This window comes from Muntiacus reevesi, chromosome 3 (genome assembly GCF_963930625.1).
Source record: "Muntiacus reevesi chromosome 3, mMunRee1.1, whole genome shotgun sequence".
Taxonomy (NCBI): domain Eukaryota; kingdom Metazoa; phylum Chordata; class Mammalia; order Artiodactyla; family Cervidae; genus Muntiacus; species Muntiacus reevesi.
In genome coordinates, this window is record NC_089251.1 from 140005230 (window position 1) to 140030821 (window position 25592).

Sequence of the window (25592 nt, forward strand, 5' to 3'; positions counted from 1 at the left end):
AAGAAGAAAAAACACAATATTAAGTATCCACTGAAGAAAAATACTTAAAAGTACCCTCAAGACAGCAATCTTCACACGTGGGCCCATGTGCTACTTAAAATAATTTTGACTAGGTGACATGTCTTGTAGTCTTTTAAATATAAACAATGGGATCCTAAAGTACCATAGTGATTCCATACTCACTACCATTCATTAGAGAAAAATGCAAGCACAACCTCAGAAAATGTATTTTCACCTTCTTCCCCAAAGAATTCTAACCAAATGCAAACTATTTTTAGGCTCAAAGTCTTGCTGATCATTGTACGTCATCATACTTTTCTGCAGACAACTATGGAAACACCTCTCCACTGTCCTGTAACCAGAGGCTCTAAGAGTGTGCTCTCGTACACAGCGGTCACCAGCACATGTGTCTACTGAGCACCTGAAGAAGTGAGTTTTTAAACCCTGTCATTTTAATTAGTTTAAAATTTAAACAGTTTTTAAATTTTCTCTTTAGAGGTCTTACATATTTGTTAGGAAATGTTTATATTGTGTGATGCTATGGAAAATCATCCTTTAAAAAGCTACATTTTCTGTTACTTGGGTATGTTTACTTACCTGCTCACTCGTCATACGAAGCGTAACTCGGTTCTTATCAGTCACACCCCTGACACAACATGCCTTTGGTAAAATGACTAGACATAACATGGGGTGGGGGAAGAAGACTTAAAGGAAGACAATCTTGGCTTTGAGCTGGAGGCAGTAATTTTCTTCTAGCAATTAATTTCAAAGCAAATCAGCATGAAATAAACACAACTGTATTAAGAGAAAAATACACCTTCAATAAAAGTGACACTTACTGTGAGTGGATGTGATCTCTCATCAAAAATGTCCAAGGACCTATTGGCATCTCTATAAAATAAGAATGTGTATTTTAAAAATTAATTCAGGAGTTACTAGCTTAGCAAAGTATCTGCTAAAAGTAGAGAGAGGAGTAGAGGAAGCTTAATCTTAATAAAGCAAACAGTTTTACATATTCTCCTGGATTCTGCCCTTAGAAAGGTTTTCTGACCTATTTTACTCAGCACGCCAAGTTGCATGAAATCTCTTCTACAACCAGCCAGGGCTGCCTTTACCCGCACAGACCCCTTCTAACAGGCAATGTTCGTAGACCAGTACATTTCCACTTCACTAACCTCACAACGGAATATACAAGAACATTTTATAAAGTGGTAGTAGTAGGCAATAAAGTCTTTAACTTCAATGAATGTAAATATCAGATTCATGCTTTTTTCTTGTCTCCACCCCCTTTTGTTCTTTATATTATATTCTTATTGTTTATTTCTTATTGTCTCTTTTAAATAGTTTGAGTTAAAAATGTTAATTGTCTTTTAAGAGAGACCAGGCTTTTTATTTTAAATTCCACCACACTAGTACACTGTGCCCATTTAAACAGCAGTTCTGCAAATGTGGTCTATAGGCCTCTGGGAAATCTCCCCTGGCCCCTCTTCAGAAAGCCTGTAAGTTCAAGAGGTCAAAACTGTTTTGTATAAGAATACCAAGACATCACCTGCCTTTATACTGTTTGACAGTTAGCTATGATTGTATAAAAGCAAAAGTGGGTAAAATTGCTCATTTCTGAGTATGAATCAAGGCAGTGGTATGAAACTAAATTAGAAGTCATTCAGTTATTCCTGGCCAAATGAATGTAAAAAATCTGCTTCACTTAAGAACATCCTTGATGAAAGAGTAAAAATTAAGTGTTCTTAAACCTTTACTCTTCTTCTTCATATTCTGAGTAAGCAGAAAGCATGCATTAAGCACTTGTATGTACTGAAATATGGCTGTGCTAAGGAAGAGCACTTGTAACTTACTGGTAACCAAGTCACTTTCTTCACCCTAGAATATCATACTTAAACCACTTTTTTCATGAAACACCAACTGACAGTCATTTTTTCAAAAATGAACAAAGTGAGCCTGTCACTTCAAAGAAAACTCTAAACTATTTGTTGCCAATGATAAAATTCAAACCATCAAGCTAAAAATATTAGGATTTTTGGAAAACTTGTACCTTCCAGTGTGAGCTTTATTTATGGTGAGCTTGATTTCTCAATACTTAAAGACTTTTCCGATAAGACTGGTAGTGATACTAACAAGAGTGAGTTTCTGACACTGTCTAAAGACATGTGAACCAATACTTTGCAAATGACAATGTATAATATTATAAAATCATGTACAGATAAACAGATCCACTCAGTATGCATGACAGATCAATGGGCATTAATTTAACATAGTATCTACTTCAAGTTCACTGATAATGACTTGGAACTCCATCTTAACTAATTTAATAAACTAGCACATGTGGATTTTGGGGACAGTATCAAAGAATATGTCAAACTATCTCAAGGCTTTAAAAATTCACCTTTTCCCAACTATATGTCTGCATGTGGCTGGATCTTCATATTGCTTCTTCAAAGCAAATGACTGAAGACAGTGTTGACATGAGAATCAACTGTCTCCTATTAATGAGACACTCTCCTTTCCACTATTTTGTTGTGGAAAATGGTTATTTTTCATTAAAAAAATGACTTATGTTAAACACTGGGGGCCCCAGTCAGACGGTGATCTCATCCCACAGGAGACAGTTTTCCTGTCCTAATGCGGAGAGAAGCAGAACACCTTATTTGCACCTACAGAGCAGAGGCCGGGGTGCTGCTAAATACTCTGCGACGCACAGGGCGGCACCCCACACCAAAGCCTCATCCAGCTCAAAACTTCAATGGTGCTAAGTATTAGGCAACTGAGGGGTTCTCTGGTTAAGTTATCGCTTCCCTTTGTTCTCAGTATCTAAAATGAAACTCAAAATAATAGAGAGAAGGCAAATCTGAATTTTGTAACTCGTCTATAGAATCTTAGCATTTGCAGAAAGGCCTGTAACACTGTTTTAACATACAGTGGGTTTAATTTTTAAAATTTTCAATTTCAATTTCTAATACAGTAAATATCCATATAAACCACATAAAACTTAAAGCACTAAGAGTCCCAAAATAAAAATAAATGATTCACTTCAATACTGTAATAAAAGCACTCTAACAGTAAAAGCTTACTCTAATACTGTCTATAGTTATTAACACTAAACTTGATACTGTGTAAATTAATTAGCTGGAATAACAAGACAGGTTTTAAAAGAGCTCACCTGTTCTTTATGTGGTAATATATTGCTAAGGTCACACTGTGGAGGAAAAAAAAATATTGTAGTAATTGGTTTTTATCACATTAGGCCTGAAGACATTTTAAAGGGTTGGCAGAGACGTAAGACCTTCCAGATGCCCAGTGGCCCCCACACCCTCTAATTCAGAGCGGTACCCATAGGTGGTATCCCCCATGTTTTAGGTTCTTTGGCTTTTAGCAAAATTAGGAGACCCAAAATGTAGATGTGCTCTTAGAAGACATGTTTGGGTTGATTATTATAATACATAAATTATTATATATTTCCCCAGTCATTTGTCCTTCTCTGCACAGAATCTTTCATCCCATACAAGTTACACCATCTATCCACATGGTTAAATTTAAGCCATACAGATTTTGTGTGTGTGGCTTTTTGTTAGGCACTGCATTTCAGTTGATTCAGTTCGGTATTCCCCCTAACACATCTACTTTCCATTATTTCTCTAAAAGTAAGTAATACAAGTGCTCCATATCAAATAAAATGGATTTAAAATCACTTTCACACATAATTATTAGAAAATTTAATAGCAAAATGTTATAGTCACAAAACTGAGGATAGGCCTAGTTACCCTGAAATGAGCACTGCTGTAAGGCGGCACAAGGCAGCACAGGACGCTGCTGACGACAGGCATCTCCGCATTACTTTACATAAGTATTAACCAGCCAACAGGTGCAAGTCCTCAGATCCTTTTTACATGACTACAGCCCTAAGTTATTCACAGATGCTGTGTATTAGGCAACTGAGGGGTTCTCTGGTTAAGTTATCGCTTCCCTTTGTTCTCAGTATCTAAAATGAAACTCAAAATAATAGAGAGAAGGCAAATCTGAATTTTGTAACTCGTCTACAGAATCTTAGCATTTGCAGAAAGGCCTGTAACACTGTTAGCATCAAAGATGGATACTTCTATAGTGCTTCAAAGTTTCTTCAAATTGATTTTAAAGTCACAGAATTAAAAGCTACATGATAAAAAGGGCAACTGAACATAATATGACACTTAACCCATTTTACAAATGAGAGAATCAAGGCTTAAAATTGACTTACTCAAGGTCCCACCAATTATCAGAAGTCGTTCTCTTTCTCCTACCCTCGAAGCAGAGAGTGGTTCCCAAGGTCAGCTGCACACTGGATCACCCGGGACGCTTTAAACACTGCCTGGCTTCTGCTTCAAAATGTTCTGATTTAATTGCATTAGGTACGACCTGGGCAACAGGATTGTATTTAAAGCTCCCCAGGTGACTGCAGCGTGCAGCCAAGTCTAGGAATGAACGAGTCAGGGTTAAGATCAGAATCTCTCAGGATGCTTTTGTCTATGAAATCATGCCTCACACATCATTCCCCAGCTTGTCAAAAGGGGTGTGTGTGTGAGAGAAAGAGACAGAGGGACAGACAGACAGAGAAGCAGATAGACCCACAGACCCTGTGTCTTGGGGGCAGGGAGGAAAGGTGGAATTCATGTATGTGTTCAGAGACATACATCTTGAAAAAGTTGCATAAGTGATTCTAATAAGGCTCACCTACCCCAATGAAAACTAATCCCATGGTATTTTTCAAAATCACTCCTAAAAGCCAATTTGCTCTATTAATTTTCTCAGTAAACCTTTATTTCATCAATAATGAATGTGCTGAATGGTCATTTTTAAAACTTACTGAGAAAAATATTTACTGTATTTCCAAACACTAGGACTAGGTTGAGAATAAAAAGCATGAAACCTACTCGTCTGAGCAAGGTTAATCTTTAAAACTACTTCTGAATTATATACTGGAACATCAGGCTCTTTTGAATTCAAAAGAAGCTGTCAGTCTAGCCACAGTGAGAGTAGTTTTTAACCCACAGATTTAGAGTCTTAGATGAATAAAAACATTCAGTGATTATGACAGAAATGCCAAAACTCAGGACTTTAAAGAGCAGTGGGGCTCAGTTTTTGTTGAAACACGATTTGACTGAAACTAATAAGAAAGTTACATTATTATGATTGTGAACTGGTTGTTTTTAATTAAAGTTAGAAGTTACTGATCATTTAAATAGCTAAAAAATAAAAAGCCCTGCACATTAAAAATGAAATTAAATTTATAAGCTAATTATATTTTTAAGACAGAAAAGTAAAATTAATGATAAGGATACTAATATTTTCAAGTAGCATTTCCCAAACTGTTCTGGAAAGTCAACATTCATATGCTAAGAAGACATTAGTTAATGTTCCATGGACAACCCCAAGGGAGGTAGGAAGGTCTGCATTCTGTTTGGTTTTTAATTCTCTCTCTTAAATAAACTTGAACGTTCCCATCATTAGGGCGTTCTAAACTGTGCATCTCCAATTGTGGACTATGAAGGGCTTCCAGAAATTGAGGAATAGTTTTCGTCATTGTAACACTGTTTGTGTCTTCTTAAGTATAAGCCTGACCACAGCCTTGTTTCTGAAACTTCATCTCTTTTTTTGTTCTCTGCTTCGATTGATACAGTGTGTTGGAGATATACATATACAAACAAAAATGAAAAAAACAAACAAACAAACAAAAATTAAATGTGTCTATTAAGTTAAAATCCCAGTTGAACAAATTTCATCTATGGAGAAATTAAGTTTGAGAGTATGCCCCTTAAAATGGTTTTGATATATTTTCCCCCTCTTTGGGGGAGAGGAAGGAGAAGTAAAATTTCATACAGAAATATTGCAGGAAAAAAATGCACGGTGGGATAAATCTGACCAAGTCCAGTTAAATTTAACTGCAGATTCGCTTCGGTGCCAGTAGGGGACAAGCTGTTCCTTCTTCTAATGGTAACTTCCAAACTAGTATACATTGTTGTAGGACTCTCCCAACTCATAAAGAAATAATTTTTTTCTAGAAACATACAATAAAAAGGTACCTCTGTTTCTCATTATGTTCAACATTGTCTTAACAATAGAAATGCATCAAATAAGATTTACATTGTTCCTGGGATTTCTCACTTGCTAACTGACTTTCCCTTCTATCATGTATACTCTATGATTAACATGGAAACTGAAGACTCATATTTGGAGGTCCTTGAAACCAACATAGAGTTGACACCAGTTTCTTAACCTGATCACTGAAAAGGACAAACCAAACGAATGAAATTATGTATGGCGAGGATGCTTTCAGCAAGAAGGGAGTCTGCCACTCAGCCTTGGCAACCTAGTTGTACTCACCATTTTATTGTGGTTCTAAGATTAGGCTGGCTGACTGTGCTGTCATCTAGAAATATGGTTGAGCATGAGCTATACTTTTTAGTAAGCTGCCCTGGAGATACCTGAAGGGGAAGGGAGATAGAAGAAAATGTCACAGTAAGTTAAACCTATAAAAGTGTGTTTTTTCCTTGGTTAAAATGTCAAATGATAAAGCATTAAGATTTTCCTTACACTCCATGAACTGCTGAGTGTTGCATCACCTGCAGCTCCATGGGAAACCTCTGTACTCTAACTTCCACAGGCAAGATCTGAGAAATGTGGTATAAACTGCTGCTCTTGAAAAAGGACCCACAAATGAACCTGGCAAGCACCTATTATAAATTGCCTTTATAATAATGAGAAAGCTTTTTAGTAAGACTTCAGTGTTTCTTCCTTAAGCAATGAAATGCAGCAGAGATTTCTATTTCTATTCATTTACTACAATAAAACGCAATGCTTTATATAATATCGATGTGAGAGCATTTCACTGCAGTAAATGAACGCCAATCATAAATGTATTAGTTTGGGAGACAGTGTGAGGAAACAGGCGCTTTTGAATCAGAGGCTGGGCGTGCCAGGGCTGCTCCATCACGAGTGACCTGAAGGCCATAGATCTCTTTGAGCCTCAGTTTCCTTATTTGGAGGATGAAAGGGTACAGCTTTAAGATTCTCTCACAGCCAAGAAACAGACAAAGCAGCTCTGAGAATTTAACTTCTCACTTCATGGTTAAATAAGACTGCCATTATATTATACAAGGGAGATCCTCAGAGAATACTTTCCACTCATTTCACAGTTTTATTAACTCTACTCTACATATTATCTGACACTCATCATGGCACTCTGCTGCCTTGCGCATGCTGCTCTCTGCCTGCAGTGGCTTCTTCCTCCTCCTTGTCCCAGCAAGCTTGACCCCATCGACCTCTAGCAAACCTCAGCCAGCAGCCACACCACCAAACTTCTACCTTTCTGCACACTTACACCTCTGTTTCACCACCTGTTACATGGTCTCAGCTGCTTGCCTGGTATCCCCCTCCTAAGTAAGCAAGCAAGCTCCTCCAGGTTACAGAAGATTCTTACTGCTCCTCCTCCAGCTGCTGAGCACAGAATCTGGGACAAATTAGGATCCAACAAGCATGTGACCAATTATTTAAGATCAATTACAACTGGAAGGTAAATCATGCTAATGATACACATTAGAACTATCTGCAGAGGTGCTGGATAGGTGACAACGAACTTTGTCAGACCCTCTAGAGAGTAAACTATCTTTAAAACACTTTAGAAGTATCCATTTATTTGTGAAGAGCCCAAAAACACAGCCATAGTCAAATACTAAAACAGCCTGAACTATGTGAGGACAATTCTCTTCCTTTAAGTAAAGGCCAATAATCAAATCCCAGTCACTGTCAGTAGCTCTGAGTAATAGCATTCTTTAATACCACAGAACACAAACAGTTTTAACACTTGGTTTTGTTGGTTTTTGTTTACTAATTCAGATGAGCCTTCCTTCCTCCTATTAAAATAAAGTAGTTTTCACCACGCTATCATATTCTATCAGTGTCCTCCACAAACGCATCAAAGGTGAAACAAGGAGAAAATCTAGTCAATGTTTTTTTAAAATACAGAGCATTTAAATAAACATTGCCAGTAGCCAATAATAAGAACTATCCAAACGGGTGTATAAGCCACCATTTTGCTTGTTTCAGATATTTTATGGCAAGGCCACTTACTCCTTATTAACAAAAAGTTCTAGACATAACATACCTGAAAAGTACCACTATTTGGAAGAATTTCTCCTTCAAGCTAGAAATGATTTAAACTGAAACTCATATATTCCTTAAGCTATCTGGTTAATGTGTAATTTTAGAATCTCCAAAGAGACACAGCATGAAAACTGAACATTCATTCAAATAGTTATATTCTAAATGAAGTTATCTTTTAAAAGGTCACCACTATTAAGAGTATGACACATTATACATAGTAAAAGTCAGTTCTGACTATAAAACCTATCTATGAGGGGAATAAAAATAGTAAGAAAATGCACCAAAATATAGACTAGTTGGTAGAGCTTTGGCTTTGGGTAACATTTATCCCATTTTTCTCTATTAAAACTTTTTCTTTACTATGAATTGTATCTGTTTATCTTTGGAAATATTAGTGCTGAAACATTTAAGAAGTTTAATCAGACGTGGCCCTACAGACTATGGGTGCTCATTAAGTCTATCAGCAACCTACAGACTACTGGCTAGATCCTACCAAAGAAATAGTGAACACCTCCAGGCCTACTCCTCAAGCGATTCAAACTTTTGGCATCTACTATTCACTAAAGGATGGCAGAATTAAAGCCTCTGAGCAAAGCCTGGATGTATTAGCTGCCAACAGGTTACTTTCCCCTCATCTCACTTCAAAATTTAAGGTAACTGTCCTTTATGATTAAAGCCTTATCATCGCTGGCTCAAAACCTCAATAAACTACACTGACAAAGATTAATGATATAAAATGCAAAAACAAAAATCAAAACAGCAAAACCCACCCACTGATAGTTTAATGTTCAATGAAGAAGAGTATTTACCTTCATTCAGAGCTAAGGATAGAACAGATGGACTTTTACAATCTTTACAAGAAGGGAAAAGGCTTACTTAGTCGACTTCAGGTTTAATGGCAAAGACTAGAAAATCATCATACTGGAAGACTAATAAGTAACAATCCCCCCCAAAACTTATCATTAAAAGTCAGCACCTGTTGAAATTCTGCCCCCACCCAGTGAATCTTCCCATCCTGCCTACTGCCTCTGAGTTTAACCCATCAAAAAAATTAAGCTGAAATTCACTTTTTTCCTCCCCTTTCCACAAGTTTTAGATGTGTTTATTAATAATTATTAAGACCTTAATTTAAAATTTTGTAATACTCTATGCATTAGCGTGGGGCTTCCCTGGTGGCTCAGTGGGTGAAGAACCCACCTGCTAATGCAGGAGACGCAGGTTTGATCCCTCAATTGGGAAGATCCCCTGGAGAAGGAAATAGCAACCCACTCCAGTATTCTTGCCTGGAAAAGTCCATGGACAGGGGAGCCTGGTGGGATACAGTCCCTGGGGTTGCAAAAGAGTCATGTCTGACTTAGCAACAAAACAACAAGAAGTGCATTAGTGTAAACTACTCCATCCACATCATTGCACATTAATGGACAATGTGGCAGGATGAGTAGTTTGAACAGAATTCTTAATCAAGGCCTTAGTAAAAATGTACAGTATTCTAATTACAGGTATAATAGAAAGTATTGTCCAAATCAGTATCATTAATTATACTGAATTAAAACTTTTAAACTTAGAATTTACATTCAAAGTATAAATCCAACTTTGAGTGGACTAACCACAAATCTACTTCTTTTCCCCCTTATTTCAGAGATATCATCTCATTAGAATTCAAAGTATTTTTTTAAAAAGCTGTACCCAAGACAGGATAAACTGCAGATGATTTTTGATGTTTGAAAGATGAAAAAACGAGATAAAGGAGTGGTAACTGACACGGCAGAACAGAGGAAGCACAACCTTGGAACTACAGAGTGACTGGGCCAGAAACAACAAAACCAATTTGTCTTACAGAACCCAAGGCAGGTTCAAAATTCAGAGGCGTGGTCGCCAAATCCGTGCAGTGAGGTCTATCAGTTAATGAGTTAGCAAAGTGATGCTTCCAATTAGATCTTAACAGACAGCGAGGGACCATCACATATTTGAGGGAAACCTCCAAGAAGTCACAGATCAAAGCAGGAAGAAGGAATCGATGGGAATGATAAACATCAAGAAGCAAATAAAAACTTTAAAAAAAAATCTTCAACATCTACAGAAAGATGAGAAATTGCATCAGTGAAAAAAAGAATGAAAGGATGGAGGAGAACTCTATAAAAATAAGGTAGACAAAACAATATATTCAATAGAACGATTACAGCAGAGTCAAGGAAACCTCCATGAAGTAGGACAAGAAGACAAAATGGAAAACAGGAGGGGAAAAAATCTGTGCAGAAATATTGCTCTAGAATTTTCAACATCTGACTAACAGGAATCCAAAAGAAAAAAAATAGAAAATACCAAAGAAGCACACAAAAGAATTCACTAGAAGAAAAGATGTTCTGCATGTTTAAAGGTCCCAATAGAGTGACAAGGTCTATACCAAACCATGTTATGAAATTTCAAAACCCCACAAAGACAGAGGGTACTACAAGGTTCCACAGGGGGAAGGAATGGAGAAAAGACTAACTTGGTAATATACAATGTATCAAATTCAATAGATTTAACAGCAACACTGTAAATAAAAGAGGAGGGAAATGTCTCTAAAACTGCAAAAATTAGTTTCAACCTAGAATTCTACACTTTATCAAATAGAAGGAGTTTCACAGAGGCTAGGTCTTTATAAAATTTTTGCCCATGTGCCTTTTTGCAGGAAAATGTGCTCCAGTAAAACAAGGGAGCATAACAAGACAGAGGGAAACAGAATCTAGGACACAGGGGATCCAACACGAGAGCGCAGTGATGGGAGATCCCAGGTGACGTCACATAGACATCCCAGGAAAACAGGCACAAAGCCAGCCCAGGAAGCATTAGTATGTAGGGGGTAGGAAGACAAAAGGTTGGCGAAGAGTGTCTCCAAGAAGAAATGGAACAGATGTGGTTTTGTGGATGGTAAATATTTTTGATAGGCATGTGACAAATGTTTCAACATTTGGGGGAAGAAATAGCTGTTAGAAAACAGGCAAGTGAATATACTCAGGAAATTAATTTCACAGAAAAAAACGAAGAATGTGAAAACAGGGAGACTGGCCAGGGAGCTACTCAACTATGTTTGGCTGTGTGAGATCATGTTTGCTAGAAAAAGCAGAACTGGATTATCCTGAGAAGTGTAGAAGTGCTCAGATTTCATTAATATTGAAGAAAAATAATGAAAGGTGTACAAGGAGGTGGCACAGAAAACTATATGGCTCAGCAATGAACAATACTTGCTTAGTCATAATAATGTAAACAGTGATTCTGATTTAATAAAAACTGATAAATGTAAAGGGAACAGAAGGAGGGAAATAAAATCATGGTGGACGAAAAAGTTAAGCTTTCACCTGTTGTGCCAAGAAGTCAATGGGCGGTGCTAAAAATTAAATTACCTATTACACTTTTATTACTTTGGTTAAAAACTAAGATAAAAAATTTAAGGCAAAAGAATTTAACGTAGATCTTTATACTATAACTATATTATTGAAATTTAACTTAAATGTCAGGACCCTTATAAAAAAAAAAAGGGAACCACTAAGTCAAAAACCTTTCTGAATATACTTGATAATTAGGAACTAGAGATTCAGAAAATTTATAAATAAGAGGTCAATGCTAACAGTATTGGATCCATCATACTTTTTAGGAATCATGGCAGACATGCTTTTAATTAATCAAACTTGATTTCTTAACTTTTCAACTATTTACTTACATGGTTTAAATGGTTGCTCTTCCTCTTTTCTCGCACTAAGAATAAAAAAAAATTAACTGATGAATTCCGATTCAAATACCATAGAAAAATAAGTCACTATTTCATTCTATTTTTTAAAATAATTTCCAACAAAATATATAATTTAAACCACTCAGCAAAATGAATCCTATAAATAATATCTAAAAACTTAGTTTTACTATTTGATTAATACTAACAGATACTCTGTATTAGGTACAAATCAAAGACTCTCCATTTACAAAAGAAAAGGACAAAGCAAATTAGGCCAGGTGAGATATTTAGCTAGTAAAACAATTTACCAGCTGCACAATATGCAGTATTTCCTAGTTCTACATGTACTTTAGTCCCCAGGATCACCAGAGGACAGCTCTAGGCTCCAGGTTCTGGTCAAGCACCCGCGTCTCTGGAAGCATCCTGAACCACTTACTGGTCACCTACTCAAACACCCAACTTAAAAAATACAGGTTCTTTACACACTGGGAAGTAATCTATAAATTTTAACATGTGTGCTGACCTCACTGAACATACATCGACAGCACATAGAACTGTTTTGCTCCAACAAAGGCCAGAAGAATATAAGCTCAAAGAGGGTCTTAGGCCACACACTTTCCCATGGCATCACAAGCACAACTTCCTTTAGACTGAGGAGAGACAGGGGCCTGGGATAGTGTTTCTTTTACTCTCTCCACCGTCTCTCTACAGTGTGAGCAGCTCATGGCTCTGGAAAAGACTGAGAAATACAGTAATCCTAACTAAAAACAATTGCCTCAAGGCAAAGTACACACACTTTAAGAAAATGCAAACTAGAAACCCCAGAAGCTCCCAGGGTGGAGACCATGTGGTGCACTCTGGGCCCTCCCCCCATGCCTGGCCCTCTTCCGTCTGGCTGTTCCTGAGACAGACCCTTTGATAAAATCCAGTAATCTAATGAAAATAAAAGAGGAAAAGAACCCTCTATTTTTTACTGTGCTGCATTACTTCAAATATTATAGAACGTTCACTTCTGGTATTCCTGCTCTCATAAACAACCGAAAAACCTGATCATATATGGCTTTTTAGCAAATAAACTAGGATTTCACATATATTAAGGAAGACAAGCAGGCAAGACAAGCAGGAGTGCAAAAAGTCCTGATTCTAATCTTAAAACAAGCAGGACACTAGAATTTCTAATTTACACAAGGTTTCCCGTACTGAGGATAACCTTCTGGAAAATCCCATATGGCAGGCACATTGGTCTGATTACCCTGGCCCAGCCCTACATCAGGGTGAAAGAACTTTGAAGAGCTACAAGTTCTTATAAGAACTTTTAAAAGAACTTAAAAATTCACATGAATCTGGATGTGAGAGAGGTTCACTCGGTTGAGCACTGTGCAAAATGGTGCCGAAATCACAAGCTTCAACTCCCATACATAACAACTGATTATGAAAGCCTAACTGTGACCTAGACCGTATCATTCATCTTTAACTCATGTGCTCCTGGAGCGAAAGGAAAAGGATGAAGGAGCATGGAAGAACAGACCACAACTAATCATGTGGCAAGCTGGCTGCTGATAAAGAAATAGCGAAGGGTATAAACAGATGGTCCAAGTGTTTCTCCTCATTAAAACAGTGACACCTAAATGAAAAATGTATCATCACATATTAAAATAAAACATCACACATTAAAATATTATCACATATGAAAAAAAATATTTAAACCATTCTAAGCGCTTTTCTGTATCTTCCTATAATACACAGAACAAAACCAGTTTTCAATCTTTTTCTCAGGGGAGAAAAGCACTGTCTTACCGTCCGTTTGAGATTTGCTCAGGAAAATTGTGCTTGCCCTTGGGTGGTCAGAAGGGTTTGATTCCAAAGCTAAGTCTGCACACGAAAAAGAGAAAAAGGTGTGACAATTTAGTTGGGTAGAAAAAGACATGACTTTTAAAACAGCTACATGTTGATTTTAATCAAGTTTAATAGTCTTAAGAAGAACGTTTAGTAATGACAAGAAGGAAACTATAGTAAAGGCAACAATATAAAAATTCTATTGGGAAACAGAAAAATTGTAGAAATTCTCCATACATGTGGAATAAAACCAGGGCGAGGTCTTAGGCTTTTTTTTTTTAACTTGCACCTAACCTATGCCACTTTTAGGCGAATCATGTATGTGATTCCCCTCCTACTTATTGATTAAAAGTTCAGTCACCTCTCTTTAAGCTATTACTAGCACATTTCAGGAAGTCTCAAGAAGCAAGTTATGCTGTAGTCAATTACTATCAGATACCAGCTCAATCAATCAAATATGCTATAACCAAATGAGCTGCTTTTGGCAAACGTTTTTCAGACAATCTAATGGCTAATTCCAACTACACTCAACAAACGAACTCATTTAGTTGGCTGCCGTTTATCTAGGGGCTATTCATCATGGCAGATTTAAGAGGATTACGTAAGAGTTCAATGTTCTGATCCATAGGAACACTTCCAGGATAGTGAGTTTTAACTTTGCCCTCTATTTCCAAAGCTAAACTCGCACTTCTTCCTTTCAGGCTGCATGATTAATAGAGGGCTTCAGTAAGAGTACTTCCTGGAGCACATCAAAGGGCTGCTTGAAAAAAATTTTGCCCATATCTACGTAAAAAAGGTGGGTCTGCTGGCAGTTCACCTTGCATCAAGGTGGGACAGTCTTTTATTTAGGCAGAAATATCAAGCAAGCACAAGCTGACAACGCTGAACAGTAAGGTTGTTGTTTAAAACAAACATAAAAGCCCTGTGGGCAGTTACTCAGTGAAGTCCACTTCAAACCAATTAAACAATCTTTTAAGAAACTGGACCAAGATTTTTAAAGAGCAACAGTTAAGGCAGTATTTCCCAAACCACATAATAATTGGCCTATTTTTAAAGGGGACTTTGGTGGTCAACGTGATTTACACATTATCCCTGAGATTCAAAAGAATATATACATTGATATATTAAAAACTAACCATGTGTTCCCCATCCCGTATGGCAAAACCTACTACAATACTGTAAAGCAATTAGCCTCCAACTAATAAAAATAAATGAAAAAATAAATAAATAAAAACTAACCAGTCCCATAGTGAATTCTGTCTAACCCAGCATTTCACAAATGTTATCTACCTAGACTCCTTTTCTTCCCCAAAGAAAGAATTTTGCATGAACAGTAATTTGGGACTTCCTGGTTTAATGGGAATTTTAATGTTACTGCCAGCACTAGAAATTTACATAGCTAAACCGACTGCTTTGTTCTTCGTGAAAATTCCTTCACTGCATTTGGAGTTTATTAAGCTGTTTTTGGAGAAAGTATTCTACTCAACAGTTTTATGTAAAAGACCCATAAAATTATTTTAAAGTTTCCCCCCCCCTACATATTTAAAAAGTGGGACACTGGGAAAATAAATTATTTCAGTTATACACAAAGTTGACAGGCAGAGACTTTCGACCTAAGGCTTTTGAAAGGATTCATGACTACTGACCTGTACCAGAAAGTAAACAGACTACACTGGAGTCTAAAAAATAAGCAGAAATGCTTGCAAAGTAGCCATATTTTTCATCAGGGTTTATGGAATGGTAAAATTTAACAAGTCAATGGAAGTCCAGGAAAAATAAGAGTCAGGATCAAAGAGAAGCAAGCTTTAACATACACACACACACACACACACACACACACACACACACACCCAAAAGAGAAGCAAGCTTTAAAATACACACACACACACACACACACACACTCCCCAAAGAGAAGCAAGCTTTAAAACACACACACACACACACCCCCAAAGAGAAGCAAAAGCTTTAACACACACACACACACCCCCCCCAAAGAGAAGCAAAAGCTTTAAAACACACACACACACCCTGACACACACCCTGACACACACACACACCCTGACACACACACACACACACCCTGACACACACCCACACACACACCCACACACCCTGACACACACACACACCCTGACACACACACACACACACACACACACACACACACACACACACACACACACACACACACACACACACACACCCTGCCAAACCAGGCTGTGCTACAGGTATGCCATGATGTGCTACTACGGATCTATACACAGAAAGCAAGAAGGCTGGGATTAAAAAAACGACAACACGCAGGAAAAAAGTAAACTTGCCCAACACATGACCCAGAACTGACTGATAGATCACAGCTTTCCTGGAACTTCCCAAGAAGCAGAAAAAGGCAGAGCAGTACCCTAGGGCCCTTAGCTAGTCTGGGGCTGCTGGACACTCCTCTTGCCAGCATGAAGGGAAAGGCTTTTTGGGAGAGATCAATAGAGGAGAGCAGAACTGAGACAGGCTGTGAGGTCACTGAACTCCTGGGTCAAGTACTGCTTAATTTACTCATTCAACTCCAGTTATATAAAAGTCAATATGTATATTTTTTAATTTAAGCTATTCTGAGACATTTTCTCAAACTTGCAACTGAAAGAGACCTGGTTAACCAGCAGTACTGATGACCACAATGAAGGTGGGGAAAGGTAAAAGTCACTTGCTCATTCCTTTAACAAAAGTCATGAACAAAAATTTGCATGAGCCAAAAAGACCCTATTTAAAAATTAACCCACAGATTTACAACCCTTACTTTTAGTTGTTTACCTTATACATTAGAAAAAGCTCTAATTAGTGTATAATTTATGTCTTCTTGTTACTAACAACCCTTCTACATCTGACTGTTGCATATTTACTGTTTAATGAATACACAACAGCCCATCAAGCATTATTCCTGTGCTGTACTTAGCCAATCCCCTATTGCTGGGGTTTAGGTACTTACAACGTTCTAGTCTTTGATGAGGAAACTTTTCATCTATTGTTATACAGCTTTTTAAATAAATAATGGTTTTATCTCCTTAGCAAAGATCTTCAAAAGTGGGATGTCTAAGCCAAAAGGTTAGATCATTTTCATGGCTCAAGGTACAGTGCTAAACTGCTTCCTGAAGAAGGTGGGGCCACATTAATGTATAATACTACCAATCATGACAGTTTTAGTTCCTACCCCTGCTCTGTATAGTTGAGAGGCGGGGCCGGGGGGGGGGGGGGAGTCCTACTAATAGAAATAAGGAACAGCACTGTAGATCTAATCTGTATTTCTTTCGATTACACAGTTTTTACTACTTTCCCATAATTATCAGCATCATTTCCACTTTGGTGAGCTGCCTATCATTCATAGATACTAAACATACCAGGGCCTTACTGCTGTCAATTTGCATGAGGTTTTCAGAAAATATTAATCTTCTGTTTACAGCCTATATAACAATTTTCTATACAACTTGCACTTTTTGCCAGTGAAAACTACATCACTATTTTATAATAGACTTGACAGGTAAGCCATTAGACAGTAAACTCATACATACATACAGTATTTCTGCACACTCCATTAACTGTTTTGCCAAGAGTCTAAGGAGACGATGAAAAAAATCTACCGTACTCTTCACTGTCACAAAGGTAAGACTGCCAACTCTGAAGCAAAGCATTACCACCCACCCTTCCCCTCATCCCCTCTCCCACAAGCAGCACACACAATAACATTAAAGGTATTTTGAGAAATTACTGTGCATTTTATATGTGAATTCTTCCTAAAATTACTTCTTTAGCAATCTTTAAGAATGTTTTAACCCAGGAGAAATATTCTTGAGCTTACGATTAGAGGTTATCATTAAAGTTATATTTTAAGACCCATCACTTTATTATTACCAATTTAAATTGCAACTTATTTGACAGCATGATAGACTTATGTGGAAAAAGGATGACTAAAAAAAATAAAGTTCAGGTCTTAATATAAACACTCCCAGGAGGAAACCTGTAAAATACCAGGTCACTGAACATTACTTTTCCTCCAACCTAACATTCTATCAATCCTGAGATCCATCTCAATTGCAGATGTTAAAAATATGAAAATAAAGGCAACTTATAACAAACAAAATGCATTACTGAAGCCTAGAAGTGTTAAAATTATGCTGTCAAACTGTCAATAAATGATTTTTCCCTGTCAAAATATCAGAGAGAGGGTAGTGACCAAGAAATCATCTGACAGGAGTAGACTAATGCCAACATACTGACTTCAGTTCAGTTCAGTTCAGTCGGGTCTGACTCTTTGCGACCCCATGAATCGCAGCATGCCAGGCCTCCCTGTCCATCACCAACTCCCGGAGTCCACCCAAACCCATGTCCACTGTGTCGGTGATGCCATCCAACTATCTCATCCTCTGTCGTCCCCTTCTCTGCCTGCCCTCAATCTTTCCCAGCATCAGGGTCTTTTCAAATGAGTCAGCTCTCCGCATCAGGTGGCCAAAGTATTGAAGTTTCAGCTTCAACATCAGTCCTTCCAATGAACACCCAGGACTGATTTCCTTTAGGATGGACTGGTTGGATCTCCTTGCAGTCCAAGGGCCTCTCAAGAGTCTTCTCCAACACCACAGTTCAAAAGCATCAATTCTCTGGCACTCAGCTTTCTGTATAGTCCAACTCTCACATCCATACATGACCACTGAAAAACCATGACCTTGACTAGACGGACCTTTGTTGGCAAAGTAATGTCTCTGCTTTTAAATATGCTGTCTAGGTTGGTCATAACTTTCCTTCTAAGGAGCAAGCATCTTTTAATTTCATGGCTGCAATCACCATCCGCAGTGATTTTGGAGCCCAGAAAAATAAAGTCAGCCACTGTTTCCACATCTATTTGCCATGAAGTGATGGGACTGGATGCCATGATCTTAGTTTTCTGAATGTTGAGCTTTAAGCCAACTTTCTCACTCTCTTCTTTCACCTTCATCAAGAGGCCCTTTAGTTCTTCTTCACTTAATATATTGCAATTAAACAGGACTGTCAGCATTTTCTGGGCCAACTTCTGGGCTCCAGTTTAAAGGTTTACTCCATTTACTGAACTGCCCTATCACCCCTAGTAGTACAGTATATTAGTTTTATGGCTAATAATACATTTCATGTCTTACAGTCATCCGATGATTTCATCTGAGTCCACACTTTACACCCTAGCCAATCGGTTCTTGCCAGCCGATGCTGACCTGGGCTGTCTCACCGGAGGCACACAGCATGCTCCTGCAACCCCCTCAACTGACCTGCTTCCCCAGCTTCTGACCAACCTGGCTTCCAAACTGCTTCTCAACTTGCCTCTAACTTGGTTCTCAGTCCTGCCTTACCTTAATCCTCAATCAAATGCTGTAATGATGATGACCAAGAGATGATATACAGGTAAGTATACCTGGCTTTATGTATTTCTAAAGAGTACTTAGCTCAGGCTTCTTGGACTTTTAAGAACCTTTCTGGGTTGCAAGCTACGGTGATTTCATTTCACATTATGCAATGTTACTGTTTTAACTCTTCAAGTTTTATTACTTTAATACCCTAAAATTAAACAATTTTTTTAAAGGGGGCGAGAAAAAAGGTAGTATTTCAAAGCAGAGCACAAAATGTCATCAATAAATTTTATTCCTATATGTCATGTATATGGAATTTACAGTCCTGATCTATCAAGGTTTTAAAAATGAGTAAAACCTTGGACAATTCTATACCTCAGAGAAGAATCCCTACACTGCCTAACTCAGAACATGGTAAGAATCAAATGAAATTCAAGAGCAATCCATACACTATAGCTTCACTGAGTTACACAAGCCCCTTCACCATGACAAGGCTGCAATCCATGAGGGGATATACTATATAAAGCATAATAAATGACACATCAAAGCTTTCACAAATTAACTCAAAAGCCAAAAGTGAACATTTAGCATTTCATAGGAAAACATGTCCACTTGTCACCCTCAGCCAAATAACATCTTAAATAAATAGTGCTTTGCTGTAGTTCAGTCACTAAGTTGTGTCTGACTTTGCAGCTCCATGGACTGCAGCACGCCAGGCTTGCCAGTCCTACACGATTCTGTCTGTGCAAACTCATGTCATTGAGTCAGGCCACCCACTAAAGGAAAGAGGGTAAGAGTACCCAAGGGCAAGCATTTCTCCTAGTGTTCTTCCTTTTTCCTCTTTAATAAGCAAATACATATCATTTCTCCTGCTTCTGCCATGGAGATTGGTGTATATTTTCTCCCCATTTTTTTTCAGGTTAACATCCCCAGGAGATGAAGTCATTAACAGTGGAGAGAGCTCCTTCACAGCTCCCTAATTCTTCAGTGTCTGGATGTGCTAGTTTACCAGTCCCCTACTGGACATCTGAATTATTTCCAATATTTTGCTACTGAAGATAATGCAACATATGCGGCCTATACCTTCAGAATAAATTCCTTTAGTAGGATCTCTGGATTAAGTGAGACTGTGCCAACTTACCCTTCAAGGGTTGACCGATTTCCCATTTCTACCAACAATATATGAATGTAACTTTCTTCAGTATCACCAAAGAATGTAGTGCCAAGTTTCTGAATTTTCTCCCAACACAAGCTACAGTAGTTGTATTTTCATTTCTCTTATGTGTGAGGATATGTTTAAAAGCCATCTGCATTTCTTTTTCTGTGACTTGTCCCATTCATATTGTTGTTAGCCTACTTTTAGATTCACTCAGTTTCTTCAAGTCAGCCTATTTTAGGCCCTTATTAATGTTGCTTTTTTGTTCAAACCACTGTGGGCTCTCAGCTGAGTGACTACACCAGCCTCCTAGCTTGTCTCCCTGCTTCATTCTACCCCTACCCACGTTAGAGTAGCTCGTCTGATCTCCCTCTCCTCTCCCCACGTCTCCTTCCCCTTCTTTAAGAATTATCACCATTCCCTTGCATATAACCTTTCAGTGGTTTCCCAGTACAATTAGACTAAAATCTGTATTTTTTCTTGTCAAGGTCTATGAGACACAAGGCCTTAACCCCCTGATATTCCTCCTGGCATTCTTTCACTCAGCTGCAGCCACCCTCTTTCTGTCCTCAGCCTACACCGAGCATATTCCCTTCTGAGGACCTCACACGGCTCCCCCTCACTCCTAGGATGCTCACTGTCACTTAAGGAGACCACCCCCAGTAACACTGCCCCCTCCCCAGTCCATGACCATCATTTTCTTTCTTCTCAGTGTCTCGCTACTTGACGTTATTCCTGTGTCAACAGGCCCCAGGTACCTCTAGGAAGTAAAGACCAGAGTTAGGGTTTGGGTTTTGTCTGTATAACCTGTTTGTCCTGCCCCTAAATGGTGCCCAATAATCATCCATTTCAGTGTACCCTAAATCATTTATGCTTCTCCCAATTTTCCTTCATCATCTAAGATTTCTTCTAATGCTGTCCTTTGATGTGTCTGTCACCCAAGACCAGCATTAACTTCAGATCTCTTAGAGTGGTAGTTCAGTTACTCAGACTCAAAGACACCAACAGGTTACCAAGACCCACAAAAACCTAAGAGAGGAAATCTACTGTTCAGTGAAAAATCAATGGTAACTTTAATTTGGAGAAAGAACATTTAATGTTAAAATACCTTAACTACAAAATGACTCACCCTATGAATTTAATTAAGTCATAAGACAAAGTCATAAGACCAGAATTCTACAGGGAAGTACAATACATCACTTTTTATGTCTGTGCCCAGAATAAAGCAATATAATGGGATTATAAAAGACAACCATAAAGGGTGGGTAAATGAATGATGCTCCAACCATTAAACAGGTGGTAAAAAGCAGACTGTACAGCTACATGCAGCTGCATGGAAATACATCCTGGAGCATGCTTCAGGTGTCAGCATGGTTCCAGGAGCTTCCCATCTTCACTTTACTAGAGAAAGCTACAACGTGGCACACAAAGAACAATTTCATACAATAAACACAACGTTCTGTTTATATGTATACAAAAGGTTCAGGAAGAACCAACACCAAAATATTAATAAAAATTCTGGATATTCTGAGTATGAATGAACGACTTTTTAGTATTTTGCAAATCTTTTACCTCAAATGTTTACTGTTATCAAAAAAGTAAAAAAAAAAAAAAAAAAGTGATTATAATAGCTACTGAAAGGAGGAAAAACCTGTTGCTCAGAGGTTTTCCCCCATTACATTGTCAATTCCTTCCCTACCCGCTCCTTGGAGGATGGAAGGAAGGAATCACTTGAGAGAGCAGCTTGCACCAGAGAATGAACAAAGTTCCTAAGAGGTGAATATAAAGGCTGTTTGAAAAGCTGATGCATAATAATAAAATCAGATAATAGGACCATAGCATCTTATTTTCTATTATTGACACTAACATCAGTTAAATTAGATACACTGTTAAAGGCAAGATAGCAACAAAATTCTTTTTGAGTTTATCTGATATTTATACTAGGTTCTTAGGAGTTACTGAAACAACTTGAAGAAATCATGTTCTTCTCAAAGGTTTCTGAAGGAAAAAACACAGCATCATTTATGTTTGGTTTTGTCTAAGTAACCAAATAATTCTTCATTGCAGAAAAGCCAAAATGTTTTATATCAATGCAGGTATTTCTCAGTTTCCAGGGAAACTGATATAAAATTGTCTGAAATAAAAACATTAAGAGCAAACTTCCAATGTGCTTGCACTTTACATTCGTGTTCTGACCTCGTATCTATGGAAACTTAATAACAGGCAAATGCTGAAACTGAGGTTTCTCTCATCACTTTATTGAATGCCAAAAAAAAGAAAGGCAAATTTAAGTAAAATTTTAACAATCATGTTAAACATAAAAAGGTAAATTCTGTGCTCATGAACTCTGTTTTTCTAGTTCCCGACCTAGCACTCCTCCTCACTAAATGCTTCGTACCTTACCTGCCCGCTTACCAGTTTTTCTCCTAATGTCCATCTGTCCAGGGCATTCTCGGCTTCAATTCGAGTCAGCAGAACAAACTCTTTAAAATATACCAACATGTTTACCTGACTGGTAAATTGAGGCTATTTCACGACTTCTTTTATTCCTATCCATTGTAATAAGTGTACAAACATAGAATGGAGAGGTATGTGTTGCTTCTGAGTTGTGAACAATAAACTCAAATGGAAATAACCAAACTGAAGTTGAGTTAGGCCTATCTTATGGATAAATTATAAAATAAAAAGTGCATTCCAAACTTTATTTTAAGCACCCAACAACTGAATGTGGTGTATCTACCACTCTCAAGTCTGTCTCTTCTGTTCAGTAGCTATGTTACACAGTTATTTCAGAGCTCTAAGTTTTGGCTTCTTCATTGGCAACACAGGGAGAATATTCACAGGCCTTATTTATAGATGGAAGGGTCAGGTGAAATACACCCGAAAATACGTTGTAAATCGTAAAAGAATCATACAGAAGTCCAACTTTGGTCTCCCTACACTAGCCTACTACTGTTTTTTAAAATCACTTAAGAGGCTTACCTTACAGCAACAAGCTGAGCAGTTTTCACAGGTATGCACAAGCTCTGTTTTTAAAGCTACAATTAATTTACATAATTTGTTCTTTCACAATATCTGACTATTCTGAAAAGGGAGTACTTTCCACTTACAAAGCCATGTCCATCATGGGTGAGTTCACAGGCTTACCTACTCTAACTTTGAAAGAAATTAAGTAAACCCAAATAAAATTTAAATAGAAGAGCTATAAGACATTTCCTCTATGAAATAAAGAAATACTCTCTGGCATTTAAATGAAACAAGTGGGCCAGTGGGGCTTTAACATCTTCACGGCACAATGTTTTCTACTTTAAAGAACACAGTCTTTATTAATGAGCCACAGTGTTATCCAGAATCTTTTTTTTTTTTTTAAACCTAGAGTCGTCCTGTTTCAAAATTCTAGATGAAAAAAAAAAAAATCAAACATTTCCTCTCCTCTCTCTCCTCTTCTCTATGACAACCCCCCACCCCCACCCCCAGCCATTTCGTCTTCAGAATTTTACCTGAACATTCTAAAAGTTGAATAGGATTCCACTGGCAGGAGGGGGTTGGAAGGAGAGGTAGCCATGGAGACAACTTTTCTGCAGGATCTGCCATCTTAACTGCCAAATCTTTGTATTACAAATTAAAGTCTGAATTTCTTTTTTCTGCTTTAAAACTTTTGACCAACAGTCTCAGGAACCACCCCCAATCCTCCCTTAGAAGAGGCAACATGCAAGTGAAGTTGGTTAAAGCTGGGGAGCTGAAGACATTTTTGTGTCAAAGAGGGAATCTTAATCAGAGCTCCGTGGGGTCGTCTTTGGGTAAAAACAACAACAACAACAAACTATTCCCTGCAGCCGTTGCAGTAATGATTCACACCGTTCAGTTATTTTAAGCCCCCCTCTAACCTTTTTCTTTCTTATCGTGTTCAGATTATAGTTAGAATAAGGTCGCTTCAATCAGGACAACTCTAGACAGAATTTTACTTAACGCCACACTAACTCTGTCGATATCAGTTTTGATTTTAAATAACAAATCCTAAAATCTGTCTTAATTGTCCCGAGTATCAACTATCCTAACGAGTGGAAATGTATCTAGATCCTTACCTCGTTCCTTCTCTTAGGTACCATCTGGATAGGTAAGGATAGGAAGATGGGATGGATATCGCCGAAGTTGGCAGTATTTAAGTTCTCATTGAGAAAAGAGAGAATACATCAGAAAGTCTTTACAAAGTCCCATGAGATGTTAAATAGAATCACGAACAGGAGCCGCCACAGACTTGAGGGTCTTGGGTCGGGTTGCGAAAAGGGAATGGGGAAGAAATGGGCGTTCGGGTAGAGAAGAGGGAGAAAGACTGGCCGGACGCGACGGGGAAAGAATAAGGGGTGGGGACGCCAGGCAGGGCCAGCCTCTGTCCCCGGTGCCCAGCCCCGAGAGAGCCAACTCCAGGCAGGAAGGAGCCCTAGGCGGCGGCTCCCTCCCGGGGGACCTGGGGGTCGGCGGAGGCCAGAGGTAAGCCCGAGAGCAGACGGCGCTGGCCCCGCGAGGGGCGAGGCGCGCCGGCCGCTTCCTTACCTTCGGGCATCTCCCGGTCGCTGATGTGCTGCAGGTGGTGGCCTTCACCCGCTCGGAAATCCAACTCGGTGGGTTCCACGGCAGCCGGCGCCGGTGCTACGGCCACCGCGTCTCCGGCCGCCGCCTCGTAGACCTCAGACTCGTAGTCTGGCTCCGCCGGCCCCGCGCGCCGGCCCAACTTGGGGCTGGCATTGGGGGACACGCAACAGGTCAGCGTGTTCCCCATCGGGCGCCTCCGCTCCTCGCCGCCGTCGCCTCCGCTTGTCCCCCGACTCCGCCGAGCTCAGAAGCCGCCCCCTCCCCCAACAATGGCGCGGCGGGCACCGGCAGCCCCGGACTATGCCGGGGCTGCGCCGCGCATGTAGACGCGGCCTCGCCTGCCTCTCGCCTGTCCGCCCCGCCGCCGGGCCCGGGGCAGGGCTCCGGCCCCGGCCGCACCCCCGCTGTCTCGCCGCCGCCGCCTCCTCGGAGTCAACTAGTCTGTGAAGGCGGCGACCAGCCCGGCTTATTTAAAAGGGGTGGGGACCCAACAAGCGCTGAGACGCGCAGCCACTGCCGGGAGAGAGCGCGGTCGGAGCTCCTCCTCCTTCCGCCGCCGCCTCCCGACTGAACGCCGCACGCCTGGCTGACCCTTGCCAACCAGAACGCGTCCTTCGGTCACCTGGTTACGACGGACCAATCACACACAGAGTTTCCTCCCAGCGCCCGCCTCAGAGAGCAGGCACGTGACTCACAATGCCCCGCCCCCGCCCCGCGGCTGCTCCGCCCCTCGAGTGGCGCGCCCCGGACTCCTGTTTCCATTCATCGTGCGGCACTCGGAGCT

At 39.3% G+C, this 25592-nt stretch overlaps 1 protein-coding gene and 1 long non-coding RNA gene across 4 annotated transcripts in view; one reads left to right on the plus strand and one right to left on the minus strand.

Annotated features, from left to right (window-relative positions):
• Positions 1 to 25258, minus strand: part of CCNYL1 (cyclin Y like 1) — a 36025-nt gene extending 10767 nt beyond the window's left edge. The window contains exons 1-6 of one of the 3 annotated variants that reach the window (XM_065930704.1): positions 24770 to 25255; positions 13661 to 13729; positions 11855 to 11889; positions 6373 to 6473; positions 3176 to 3211; positions 840 to 891 (exon numbers count right to left, since the gene is read on the minus strand). In XM_065930704.1, the coding sequence (XP_065786776.1) occupies positions 840 to 891; positions 3176 to 3211; positions 6373 to 6473; positions 11855 to 11889; positions 13661 to 13729; positions 24770 to 24995 (519 nt within the window). In that variant the 5' untranslated portion in view covers positions 24996 to 25255. Of the gene's footprint in view, positions 1 to 839; positions 892 to 3175; positions 3212 to 6372; positions 6474 to 11854; positions 11890 to 13660; positions 13736 to 24769 lie in introns of all 3 variants that reach the window. The other 2 variants (XM_065930703.1, XM_065930705.1) reach the window with 2 other exon arrangements.
• Positions 3 to 20291, plus strand: LOC136164962 (uncharacterized). Its single transcript, XR_010662431.1, has 4 exons — positions 3 to 429; positions 16301 to 16386; positions 18858 to 19114; positions 19979 to 20291. It is a non-coding gene; the product is annotated as an uncharacterized lncRNA (long non-coding RNA).
• Positions 25259 to 25592: the final 334 nt, after the last annotated feature.